Source organism: Triturus cristatus, chromosome 12 (assembly GCF_964204655.1).
Source record: "Triturus cristatus chromosome 12, aTriCri1.1, whole genome shotgun sequence".
Classification (NCBI taxonomy): domain Eukaryota; kingdom Metazoa; phylum Chordata; class Amphibia; order Caudata; family Salamandridae; genus Triturus; species Triturus cristatus.
This window is the reverse complement of record NC_140595.1, coordinates 835801824-835815246: the sequence shown is the minus strand read 5'-3', so window position 1 is coordinate 835815246 and position 13423 is coordinate 835801824. Positions and strand designations below refer to the sequence as shown.

General features: G+C 48.8%; 1 protein-coding gene across 4 annotated transcripts in view; it reads right to left on the bottom strand.

Moving 5' to 3' along the window:
* Nucleotides 1-13423, bottom strand: part of CAMTA2 (calmodulin binding transcription activator 2) — a 1245102-nt gene that overhangs the window by 265955 nt on the left and 965724 nt on the right. For all 4 annotated transcript variants that reach the window (XM_085638475.1, XM_085638477.1, XM_085638474.1 and 1 more), the window contains exon 17: nt 5779-5966. In XM_085638475.1, the coding sequence (XP_085494601.1) occupies nt 5779-5966 (188 nt within the window). The remainder of the gene's footprint in view (nt 1-5778; nt 5967-13423) is intronic.

Genomic DNA, 13423 nt, shown 5'->3' with positions numbered 1-13423 from the left:
GGGGGGATTATCCTTTTGAGGCCTTCCATAAAGGCTTTGATGGCAGGCACTATGAAAAGTGATAGGTGTCTATTTTGTAAATAGGATGCTATGGCAGCGAGGTGCAGCCTAATAGATGTGTAGGCTAGGTTACACCTTTGGAGATGTAGTAGGTAACTTATGATGTGCTGGATAGACAGGTCTAGGGGATTGAGGTTGTTGGTATGACAGTATATTACAAATCTCTTCCACTTGGCTGCACAGCAGGCTCTAGTGGTGGGACGTCTAGCTTCTTTAATGACGTTCATGCATTCAGGGGGAAGGTTAAGGTAACCAAATTCGAAGACCACAGGAACCAGATCGCAAGGTTCAGCTGAGCTGGGTCCAGGTGTCTGATCTCTCCACGGTTCTGGGTTAGGAGGCGTGGGGGGAGGTGTAGTTTTTGGTGCGGAACTACAGACAGTTCCAGTAATGTGGTGTACCACGGTTGTCTGGCCCAAGTTGGAGCAACTAGGATGAGAGACAGTGCATGCTGCTGTAGTTTGCGCACCACCATTGGAATGAGTGGGGGAGGTGGAAAGGCGTACACAAATCTGCCTGACCAATTCATCCATATCGCATTGCCTTTGGATAATGGATACCTGGCGGCGAAGCTTGGGCATTTGGCGTTTTCGTGCGTGGCGAAGAGGTCTATCCCTAGTTGCCCCCACATTTGAAAGAATGGCTGAAGAACTTATGGATGAATTTCCCACTTGTGAATCTGTTGCGTTTGACGGCTTAATAGATTGGCTATGGTGTTTTGGACTCCTGGGACATGTTGAGCTAAGAGAAAGATGTTCTGGGGTATAGCCCATCTCCATATGCTCTGTGCCAGTTGAGAGAGCTGCAGAGAGTGTGTCCCGCCTTGTTTCTGTATGTAGTACATGGCTGTCATGTTGTCTGTGCGGACTAAGACAGCTTTGCCTGATATTTGTTTTTGGACAGCCTTTAGGGCTAGGAATATGGCCAGTAGCTCCAGGTGGTTGATGTGGAGTAACTTTTGTTGAGGAGTCCACCTGCCTTGCATGGTGTGATGTAATAGGTGCGCCCCCCAGCCGGAGAGCGATGCCTCCGCTGTCATGACTATCTGTGGAACTGGCTCTAGGAACGTTCGCCCTTTGGAAAGGTTTTTAGTGTTCCAGCATTGCAGAGATCGATGAGTGCGACTGTCAACCAACACCAGATCTGTTAGCTGACCTTGAGCCTGGTTCCATTGGCGTGCTAAGCACTCTTGGAGAGGATGCATCTGGAGTCTTGCATGAGGTATTATAAGTATGCAAGAGGCCATCATCCCTATTAGCTGCATGAACACTCGTGCTGGGAGAGAGTGTTGAGGCTGAAATTTGGTTATGAGAGCTTGCATGCTTGCTATCCTGGCTGGGTTGGGATAGGCTAATGCTTTGAGGTGTCTATTGTGGCACCGAGGTATTGTTGTATGTAGGATGGTTGTAGATGAGACTTTGCGTAGTTTACTGTGAACCCCAAGTTGTGGAGTAGTTGAATAGTGGTGTGAGTGTGATGTACACACTGACTGTATGAGCTGGTTTTTATGAGCCAGTTGTCCAGATTTGGGAAGACGTGAATGTGTTGTCTCCTTAGATGGGCTGCCACTACCGCTAGAAACTTGGTGAATACCCATGGTGCTGTTGTGACTCCGAAAGGGAGTACTTTGAATTGATAGTGTTGGCCGTCCACTACAAATCTTAGATATTTCCTGTGAGCTGCGTGAATGGGAATATGGAAATAGGCGTCCTTGAGATCTAGAGTAGCAAGAAAATCGCCTTGTGAAAGAAGAGGAAGGACCTGCTGTAGTGTAACCGTGGGAAAGTGGTGTGATTGTATGTACAGGTCTAGAGAGCCATCCTTCTTTGGTATGAGAAAATACAGGGAGTAAACTCCTGTTTTTTGTTGAACTGGTTCTATTGCTCCCTTTTGTAGGAGGGAGATTACCTCCTGCTTTAGCAGAGATAAGTGTTCTGACTACATTGGGTGATGTTTGGGTGGTATGTGTGTGGGGAGGGGGGGGGGGGGGATAGAAGTAAGTTCCAGACAGTAACCTGATTGGACTATTTGTCAAACCCATCTGTCTGTAGTGATGTTGGTCCAGACAGGCAGGAACTGTTGAAGTCTTCCCCCGACTGGTGTGGAATGGTCTGGGGGAAGTGGAGGAAAGTCACTGGGTAGGGATGGAGGCAGAGCTGGTATTGTTGGTCTTGCCTCTGCCTTTGTTATTGTTGCCTCTGTAGCCTCCTCTTTGGTAACCTCTGGTAAACGTAGACTGGGCGGGAGTCTTGTAAGAGGTGGAGGGGTTGTCTGAGGAGTAGCCTCTGGGGGTGCCCTTGTAAGGTGAGCGACGTAAGGAACGTCTGGGAGCTTGCAACTGCAAGGCTTCCATTGATTTAGCTGTGTCCGTATCCTTTTTCATCTTTTCAAGGGTTGAATCTACATTTGGCCCAAATAGGTGCTCCTGATCAAATGGCTGGTTGAATATGGAACTTTGAGCCTCAGGTTTAAAACCTGAGATGCGTAGCCAGGCATGCCTACCCCAAAGCACACTTGTGTTTACAGCTCTGGAGGCGGTGTCTGCCACGTCGAGAGCACAACGGATGGAGGTGTTGGTGATAAGCTTACCCTCCTGTATGAGCTCATTGGCACCATTTTTGTATTTATCTGGGAGGTGCTACATTATGGACTCGCGTTCATCATAATGTGCCCTATCATACCTGCCTAACAGCGCCTGAGAGTTGGCGATGCGCCATATGTTTGCCGCCTGTGAGGCTGTTCTTTTGCCAGAGGCGTCCAAGAGTTTAGACTCCTTGTCGGGTGGTGCAGCGTCACCTGATGTCTGAGAATTGGCCCTTGTTCTAACATTGGAAACTACCAGGGAGTCTAAGGGTACTGGGCCTTTAATGTAAGCTGGGTCAGCAGGGCCGCTTTATATTTTTTCTCGATCCTGGGGTTAATAACTCGAGGCCAAACAGGATCTTTAAAGACTTCAGGTGCATGCTTAATAATCCCTTTAAGCATAGGTAGTATCGAGGTGGACCTTTGAGTGGTGTCAAATGTATCTATTAGGAAATCCTGCTCTATGGGGTCTGTATGCAAGTCAACCCCGTGGTAATGGGCAGCTCTGTGGACGAGCTGATTAAAGCCCATGGTGTCCTCTGATGGGAAGGCCTGGAGGGGTAGATGTCATCCTGTGGAACATTAGGGACATCTGGCGTGTTATAATCATCTCAGGGGTCTGGGGAAGAAGGTGGACTAGGATCCCCTAGTGGCACATCGTCCGGACCCTCCCCCATGTCATCCAAGGTGTCATCATCGTCTACTGGTGCAGGAGATGGTGTAGGGGAACGGTGTGGAGGGGGAGGTGGAGGAGGAAGTGGTGGAGGATGAGTTGGAGAAGGGACTCTTAGAGGAGATGTGGCAAAGTCCCTCTTTTTAGGGGGTGGAGCCGTTGCCGGCGCATCTAGTGGTCTTTTCCTAGAACTAAGAGTCAATTGACAAGTTTTAGGATCTCTTATTAGAGTCTTTTGAGCAGGGTCTGGTGTGAACAGCTCTTCTGCTGGAGGTTGGTCTATCGGTGCTGAGCATTTCGATTCCGTAGGCTTCTTCGGCATCGACTCTGTAGTGGTTCTGTGTTGTTTTGGTTTGGAACCATGTGTTTTTACAGTCTCTGTGGCCTGGGGAACTTTCCTTGGCTCCGAATCCGAACCCTTCGGGAGTGGTTTTTTGTTCGGCTCCGAATGTCTTTTCGGTGTCGACGAGTCGGTGCTTGTGGGTTTTGGTGCCGTGTGCTTGGATGTGGAAGCAGCTGTCGGCACAGAGGAGGAGGGCGGTTTCTTTTTAGGTGACGGTGGTTGTGTTTCGGTACCGAGTGCAGGCTCACTCGAGCCCGAGCTGCCTGAAGGCTTTGTAGACTTCTTTGCTGGGCCCGAGGGCGGGGCATGGGAATCAGTCTGTCGATGTGCACCTGGGCCCGAAGGCGAAGGTGTGACCGAAGCCTTTTTCGATGGTGTAGGGAGGGGGTCGGGGTCGACGTTCTAACTTACGACCCTCTGCGCCGGAGTGATCTCTTCGACGTCAGAGTGATCAGCTTTTGAGGCGCTGACTAGGCCTTCTTCAACCCACTCTCGCTCCGGCACGTCAACACCCTCTTGGAAGATGTCGTCGGGGATGGATGTCGACGAGCGAGACATGGTTCTTCAAGCACGTCGGTCCCGAATGGTCTTCTTGGAGCGGAAAGAGGCACAAGCTGGACAGTCTCTGGCCTCGTGCTCAGGTGAAAGGCAGAGGTTGCACATCTCATGCAGATCGGTGTGGGGAAACTTCGACCCTCATTGAGGACACTTCTTGAACGGCGTCCTTTCCATGAGCCAGAAGCCAAGGCCCAGGTAGGCCCGAAGGCCTTTGTCGACGATCGGAATCGAGGACTTCGATTTGGAGAGATGCGCGACGATTAGGGTTCGCGATCGAGACAATACCGTCGAAAGGGTGAAGGATTGCGCGTCGAAAGTGGAATCGGTAACGGTTCCGAACTGGAGCGTGACAAACACATCCGAGCCCGATGGCGGAAAAAAACTATCTGGGGATGGAGCCGATGCCCATGCGCACTATAGTCCAAAGGAGGAGTCACCCATCCCGTGACTTCCAAAGACTATTCAAGGGCAAAAACAAATGCAAACATCTGGGCCCAACACCAGATGGCGATCTATGCTAAGTGTGTGATCTACAGCTCACATGCCTCGAACAGTAGGCTTCTCCAAAATCCTACCGGTCTCAGAATGAACAAAGAAATGCTTCTGTCTGGTTTGAGCCACTCCGCCAATCTCTGAAGCTCTTGGTGATCAGCACAGAGTTTTCAGCTTTGATGCGGGTCAGACCTTGCCTGTGGTGTTTTCCGGCTCAGAAGTAGGAGGTTCGTTGTCCTTTGACCGAGAAGGCATTGAAGTAGGGTGTGGATGGTGTCTCTGCTCCAAATCTTTATCTCAGACCTGACCAGAGACTGAGGACTGGAGGCCTTCTTTTTTAGCCATTTTGAGGCTCAATGCCAGACTTTCTCGGGAACAGTGCTCTGCCTTGAAGTAGGGTTGTTTCTGTCTTTAACCCATGTTTGAGAGTAATACTCATCAACCTCAAGGTCTTCTTTGTACGTGGTCCTGCCAATGTCAACTCCAAAGAGCGTACATCCTCTTTCTCCGAGGCTTCATAAGCCACTGTCTCGCATTTTCTTTTTTTTTTTCCGCAACTGAAGAACGGCCTGAAGTCGCTGCGGGCAGGCACGTCTGATTCAGAGGTGCAGTTTAACACATCCGAACCTGCTGGCAGAAAAAAAAAAACAACAATGGAGTCGGTGCCCACGCACATGCACATTGTGGACTAAGGGAGGAGCTACTCCACATACCTTGACTCAAAGCTTCTTAGAGGAAAAACAACTTGTAATGTATGAGTCAAACACTAGATGCAGAAGTATGCAAAGAAAGTGTATCTACAGCCACACATGCTACAGAGCATGAAATTACACTGGTTACATCTGTTTTGCCCAGAAGGCGATGGAACAGCAAAAGAGGAAGCAAGTAGAATTCAATGACCAAGAAAAACCTCAATAGAGCTACAACTGCTTTCCCACCAAACCATTCTCATCTCTTCAGGTTCCAATGGTCATTTTTGCTCACAGATTCACCACTTAGGGAAAATGTCCAGTGATCTGCAGTGAGTGAGCTGCAAACTCCACCCACCCAGAAAGTGCCTAATCCCTACCTGTGCTGGGAGAGGCTGGGTAACTGGTCCACGTTCTCCAGATAGCTGGCCAGCCAGGACATGGTCTTGCTAAGAGCCAGGTTGCTCTGGCGCTCCTTCAGGGGTCCATCCAAGGAATTGAAAGTCTCCTGCTTGATCCTGTCTGGTGTTGCTTCAATTATCTGCTCAGCGAGTGTGATCATATCCACCTGCAAGGAAAGAGGAGAAGTGATGCCAGTCTCCAAGTGAGATTTCCTACCTGTCTAAAGCTACAATAAGAATAAATTACACAGGTTTCTACAGCCTAAAATCACACTCAATCTCCCCCACTTTATGTCCAAATGTGTGAATTAAGCAGATCCAGAAACTCATTACCAGCTGGAATATTTACAGATCACATTAAAACCACTTCAACATTCCTTCATCAGAGTGCTACATGCGGAAAAACAAAACATAATCATGCTTAAGAATCCAACGATTACAACCTGCACTTTAAAGAGGAATGGCTTCACTACCCTGGCATATGAAATAAGGCATAACAGTGCAGAGAGCAAAAAGACAGACATAAGATGAGATCATGATGTGCACTACAGGAGCCTAAATGCTACAAGCACATGTTTACGAAAAGGTGACAAGTGCAGTTAGGTTAAAGAGGACCTGCAACTTCTATAAAGATTTATATTCAATCGAACCTACTTGTCAGATGCTGTAATGTAAATAAAAAGTTCTCCCCTCAGAACTCTTTTACCACCTTCAAGAAGAAAACAGATGCTCTGCTTGTCAATAGAAAACTCCCGGAGGGCTCTTGTCCCACTACATATTTGTGTTGTCATCAAAACTGGCTTCTAATATTTGAACTAGCTGTTCTATTCTTTTGGACACTGTTAACCCTTACTTGATAATTATCTACATTTGTGAATTTTGTTTTTGAAAGTACATTCTAATAACAATAATTCCTATTTGTAGACCGCAAACATATGACCCCTTAATGTTTCAAGCTGCTGGGGGCCGTCAGGGAGATTAAGTGAGCTATTTCCCAGAGTCACATGATGCTGAACTTAGCTGCCGCAGGAACTGGGGATCGAACCATGTACCCCCGCTCCAGAATCAGCTGATCCGGCCACTGTGCCAGGCCTCTACATTGGTATGTCCTTGGTCTGACAGAGGTCTAAAGGCGTACCATATTTTCAGGATAGCCACAAAAGGAAAATGTTACTTACCCTTTAAGCATCCGTTCATGGCATGTAGGGCTCTAGATTCACATGCTGTGCATACTTCCATCATCTAATGTTGGGCGCAGATGTGTACAACTTGTTTTTCTTCGAAGGAAGTCTTTTCAGGTCACAAGGTCTAGTGACTCCAACTATTAGTGATATTGCGCATGGGCATTGGCTCCATTGTTAGATTTGATGGAGGTTAAAGAATACAGTAAATATGGCCAGCAACATGGCCGAGTAGAGGCGTTTCTCATTGCTCCTCCGGTCCCAACCAAATCCTGTTCTTGAGCCTGTCCCCTGACGCCCTAGCAACGTACAAATAGTGATCGGATGCTGGGCTGAAGCTGAAACATGTCCTATGAAGAAGTAGCAGCGGATTTCTGCCGAGATTGGAGCTCCTGCGACTCTTGGCCATGTCCCGCATGGCATCTCCCAAGATGGTGCCCCGCCGGAGCAGACTGATGGGACGTGCCGATTCTGCGAGGAGTCTGCGACGCTGCAGGGGGGGGACAGGGGGTGAGCGCACTCTCGCGGTTCGCCTAAGTGCCAGCTGACGGAGGTGTGTGAACTACGTGCTCCTGAGGCTTGAAGTGGAGTGGAGTGTGCCTGACCACCAGAGGTGCCAGCCCCGTCACCCGGAGGTAGAGTGGACTTGTTGGATGGGAGCCGCGAGGGACAGACTGGCTCTCCGCATCCGGATAACGACACCGGGAGTGGCCCGCTGCAGCACCAGATTAAGAGCCTGCATCCCTCTCCCAGTACCAGCGGCTGCGTCAGCCGGTCCGGGTTGTGGCTGATCCGACCCTCATTGATCTTCAGGAATATCCCCAAGAGCTGCGGCAATACGGACCGGGGGTTGCCAGTCTGAGGATGTGAAGTGGGCTTAGGAGCTCAGGACAACTAGCCATAACTTTGAGGCCCCGGAGTCGGACTCCTTTTCTCCCTCCCTCACCAGGTTTCTACTTAAGACGTGTGGGCCACCGGGGTGAAAGTCGAGAGCGCTGCCGGGACAAAGACCCTAGGGGTGTATAACAGCAAAACCACAGACTGGCTTGGTTGGCATAGAACATACTGATCCATGTAGGAGTGGCACATAGTCCTTCCGGGTTGATCTCCAAAGTGGCCACGATAGGTGGTACAAAAGTCCGGCGTTTCATGACCCACGCAGGCCCTGTTTTTTTACAAGCTGGAGTGCCCGTCACAAGGTTGACACCCGCCTCGCCTAGAGTCCTCACCGGACCTGGTACTGCCCGTGCTTTGGGAAAGGAGGCTGCAAGATACCTCAAACTCCAGACAAACATAACTAAAGAGAAGAGGTGGTTTGCAAGCCCCCTCTCCTGCGCTTTGGATACCACTCCTGCGTCTAGTGGTCTGGCGGCCCTGCGGACGCTGATAGTGTTGCTGTGGGGACAACGTCTGCCTACAGCCGCCCACTGGTTTGCCTATGATGATATAAGGAGCCTAAGTTGTCGAGGCAGGAGAAGCTGGACTGGTTTGCTAGGGTGCTCCCCATGTCAACAGGGGCGGAGGGCGGTATCCCACCCCTCCCAGACAACGCGGCCATACAAGCGATCCACGCATCTAGAGAGAGCCTGAAGGGGAAGATGGCAGAGATACGCTCCGAGGTCACATTACTACGCCACGATCTACGAAAAGTCTCAGAGAGAGTTCCTAAAGCTGAATACCGTGTCTCTGAACTGAAACATAGCTCCCGTACTATGCGCAGAGATGTGACAGGGCTTATGGCCTCAACGAAAGAAGTGACATGGAGGGTTGACGCCGCCGAAGACAGTACCCGCAGGAGTAACCTCTGATTTATTGGCATTATGGAAGATGCAGAGTGAGCAGACCCGGGCCAGTTCCTCCTGACCTTCTGAAGAATGTCCAGGACCCCGACTCCACCATTCTCCTCGAGAACCTCGCCAACCTAGGACTGAAACAGCTCTTCAGCACTCCCACCCACAGAGCGGGTCACCCCCTCGACTTCATCTTCGCGGGAGGATCAAACATCCGTTTCAGCCACACCACCCAGCCCCCCTGGACGGACCACCACTGCGTCCATTTCACATTCAACACCACCTCCGCACCCAAGACCGCCCCGCGCCCACTATGACGGAACTGGGGTAAGGTCACCAAAGAACACCTGAACTCCGCCCTCCTCCAAGATGCCCCCCAACACCACAACCGGCATCAACTCTGCAGCCAGGGAATTCCACCGCTGGGTCTCCTGCTGCGCCGACAAGCTGGCACCTCTCCGCTGCACCGCCAGACAACACCCGCTGAAGGCCGCCTGGTTCACCACCGAACTTCATGAAGCCAGACACTCCTGCAGAAGCTTGGAGAAAACCTGGCGGAACCAGAAGACCACAGAAGCACGAAACAACCACAAGAGCGCCCTGAAGGACTACCACCAGCGTATAAGGGACACCAAAAGGACCTTCATCAGAGACAAAGTCAAGACCAGCGCATCCAATGTCAAGGAACTGTTCAACGTCATTCAGCAGTTCGCAAAACCCACCTGCGAAGCCACGGGCATCACACCCTCCTAGGAACTCTGCGACAAACTCAGCTCCTACTTCCACCTGAAGATCAAGGCCCTCTACGACAATTTCAGCGAGCCAGCAGAAGACAGCACCACACCTCCCACCACCGCCGAGAAGCTTACCATCACAGCCTGGGCCCCCGCGTCCGTCGAGCTCATCACCTCAACCATGAAGAAGACGCACTCAGGAGCCCCAACCGACCCCTGCCCCCCTCACATCTTCCACAGGGCCACTGCTGTCATCGCACCCAAACTAGGACAGACAATCAACTCCTCCCTCAGATCTGTCATCTGCCCAGACAACTGGAAACGTGCAGAGGTGAAACCGCTTCTCAAGTGTCAAATTCTGCAATCTTTAAATATTCTTTAAAAATCGTATAATATCTGAAAACGCTACTACTTACCTGTTTTGGATAAAGGTCCCAGTACCGAGTCTAGGTACCCAGTACTGGATTACAAAAGTAACGAGAACATACTGTACCTGTAACCTGAATTTTCTTCCATAGGGAATCATTGACTGTTTTCTATGAAATATTTTCTAAGTGTCAACTTTTAAAATAGCAAAATATTGTTTAAAAATCATCACAGTAATTAAGTCGACTTTCATCACTTGATTCTAAGTACTGACCCAGGACTGAATCTAGGATCCAGTCCTGGAATTCCAAAAGTAATCCTAAAAGTAATCTGTTGCAAATAACTTGAAACTTCCATTGAGCTCAATGCATCATTGTGTTTAAAATAGTGTTGCCTATTGCAACCACTTGTAACTGTTTACAAAAGTCAATTGCATATTGCAAAAGTATTTATATAAAGCATCTCATTCCGAGAAAGTATATTTTAATGCAAAGTGTTGGTTCTAAAATAAAACAAGCATTTATTTTTTTATATATAAACCATTGGCCTAGAGTTCAGTTATTGAGTGTGTGAGACCATTTGCTGACTGAGTGTGTACAATAGATGCTTTACACTGTCCTCTGATACTGCCTTACTGCTCGACCAAGCTACCCCTTTAGAGAGTAAGGTTATATCTAACTTTAGCCTCTGCCAAACCCTGGGGGACTGTGGACTCTGTACACACTGTACCTATTAGGGAACAGTATATACAGAGCCACTTTCTCACAATCCGTGCCTGTATTGAAGGGCGCCTAACGATCTAGCGGTATCCGAAATAAATCTTGATAGCAAGGAGGGCCTCATCAATGTGTTTTCCAAATAAAGACTCTCCGTCATATGCCATGTCTAAAATGTGGGTTTGCACTTCAGGCCTGAAAGTTGTGGCTTTAAGCCATCCCTGGCATCTAAGCACTGCAGCACCGGAAAGCTGACGAAAGTTGATGTTTGTAATGTGCAGAGCGCAATCTATGATTTCAGATGCTGCTCGTTCTCCTTCCAACAGAATCTTCCTTGCCTCTTGCCTACGGTCTTCAGGAATGAGGTCAATAAGTTCCGCCATATCTGACCACATTTGACGGTCATAGCGACCGATTATTGCCAGAGAATTCGCAGCTTTAATAGAAGCCGCTGCCATAGTTGAAAACTTTTTACCTGTAAGGTCTAGCCTCCGTCCTTCCTTACCAGGCAGTGTGGTTATAGGCGTCACAGGATTTTTTGGATTGTTGTTGGGCGCCTTGAGAAATTACTGAATGTGGTCGTGGATGACCAATCAGACGAGATGGACTATAAGCAGGAGCACGGTACTTTTTCTCAATGCGAGGAAGTACAGCCGGAATTGATGCAAGGCGTCTTCATGATCTTAACCCCTTCATTCCAGATATAATCAATGATAGGAACAGCTCTCGTGATCTTCCTAGACTCCTCCTTGAAATCATGCAAAAAGCAGTCTGTCTGCTCTACTGTAACGGGCAACTGGATTCTAGATGCTGCTCGCTGCATTAAATTATGAAAGCCCACGATGTCCTCAGTGGGAGAATCAGAAGGAAGAGGAAGGGGTGGAGAAGGCATCGTTATAACATAATCGTCCCAGGGATCTGTAATATTAGGATTGTCGGGTAACTCACCCTCTTCAACCTCCTCTTCAGAGAATGTATCATCGTGGTGCACGTGCTCAGAAGGACCTGAAGGCTTAGTCGGCGAAACAGGAACCTCAGACTGAGGCAACGGGTCAGGAATCCCCACTGGTGGAGGTGGATTAGCTGGGACAGCCTGCTGTGGGGGAAACCTTTGACGGTAATCTGCCAGCATGGCTTGGAGACCCTGTATGAGCGTTGGAGGGAGGTGGCTCATTTCCTTCTGGCGCGACTCCCTTCAACGCAATCTAGGATATGGAACCATAAGTTCTTCTTGATAATAATGCTCCTGGCATTCATCGTCATCATCGTCTTGACACTTGCTGTTAAGCTCAGAAGGATAGTGAGCTGTGCCAAATGGTCCCTCATAGTCTTCGTCCTCATTATCCTCATCGTCAACATAAGTTTCCAAAAGGTGAGACGGCACAAATGGAGATATTTTACTGTAATCTGGTCTTTGAAAAGTCTTTAGTTGAAAAGATGCAGATGTTATTGGTGTTGATTATGAAGGCAAAAGCACCACTGTTGTTACTTGAGATTGCGTTAGTAAAGTCGTCGGTCGACGAGCTCTTCGTCGTCGGGCTCTTCGTCGATGGACTCGACGTCGACGGGATTTTCGCTGATACGGTCGTCGACAGGACAGTCATCAACGAGGCAGACTTTGACAACGTAGACTTCACAGATAACAGCACCTTCGACGACAGTGGAGGCTTCGTCGACGGAACCTTCGTCAACGGGCTTGACGTCGACGCGGTTGTCGACAGAGACTTTGTCGATGACTTCCTCATCGACGATTCTTCCAGGACAGGCTTCTTAGAAGTGATAGAAATCTTAGTCGACACAACAGGCGAAGTAATGGCCGTCATCGAGACAGTAACAGTCGACAATGGGGCAGAAGAAGTCACAGAAGTCGTCGACAATGGAGTAAAAGTGAGAGATTTAAACTGGCTTTTACTCACAGCTTTTTTAGACAGCCTCTTAGATTCCTTGACCGAAGTAAAGGGTGGAGACAGCGTTGACCCAAAGGAAAGCTTAGGTGACCTCTGTGAAGGGTGAGAACATCATGGGAAGTTTTGTGATGTTTTCTTCCCTCACTTGAAGAGCTGTCATGGGACCTAGCTCTTTTGCTAGAAGTTGAGGCTCTGTCATCCTCCTCAGCCGAGGAAGATTTAAGCCATAAAAGCAGTCTTGCTCTCTATCCCTAAGAGTCTTAGTAGGGAAAGTACGACAAATCATACAATCCTTCGCAACATGCTTAGGAAAAAGACAGTAAATGCAGTCCTTATGCTGGTCATCAATATGGACCCTCTTCTTATCACAGGTCCTGCAGGGTTTAATGAGAGCTTTCTTGTCAGACATCCTGAAGAGATGAAGTGTAGAACTGAGTAGGCACTCAGGGAGACTCCCTTCCACACGACGTGTGGTGAAAATCTGAGGAGAACTGACTCTGCTGAGAGTGTTCTAGAGGGTGCTGGTAGCTGATTGGTTAGAGCGAACTTTTGGTTCTTTTTACTATAATGATGTAGATAGGCTAAGATTTAGGCCTTAGGCCTTTTTCTTTTAGCCTACTACTGTTATTTACTTATAGCACTATTTTTGTAATTTACCGTGGGATTCCCGCCTTGGCGACAGGGAATGATTCAGGCATGTGAATCTATGAAAGATACCCCAATACTGGATAAAGTCTCTACCTCCACAGCTGACGGTTTAGGGTGGCTTTTTTCCTCTTCTGCAGGTTCTTCACCGAAGATGCCTGGAGTGTCGTCGATGGTTCTGCGCAACATTTTCAGGCAAATCTTTTGACAGTTCTGGAGATTCGTCTTCAAGTGGAAAGACATGCAGACGTCACAATCCACTTTCCTATGTTTGGGTGTCAAACA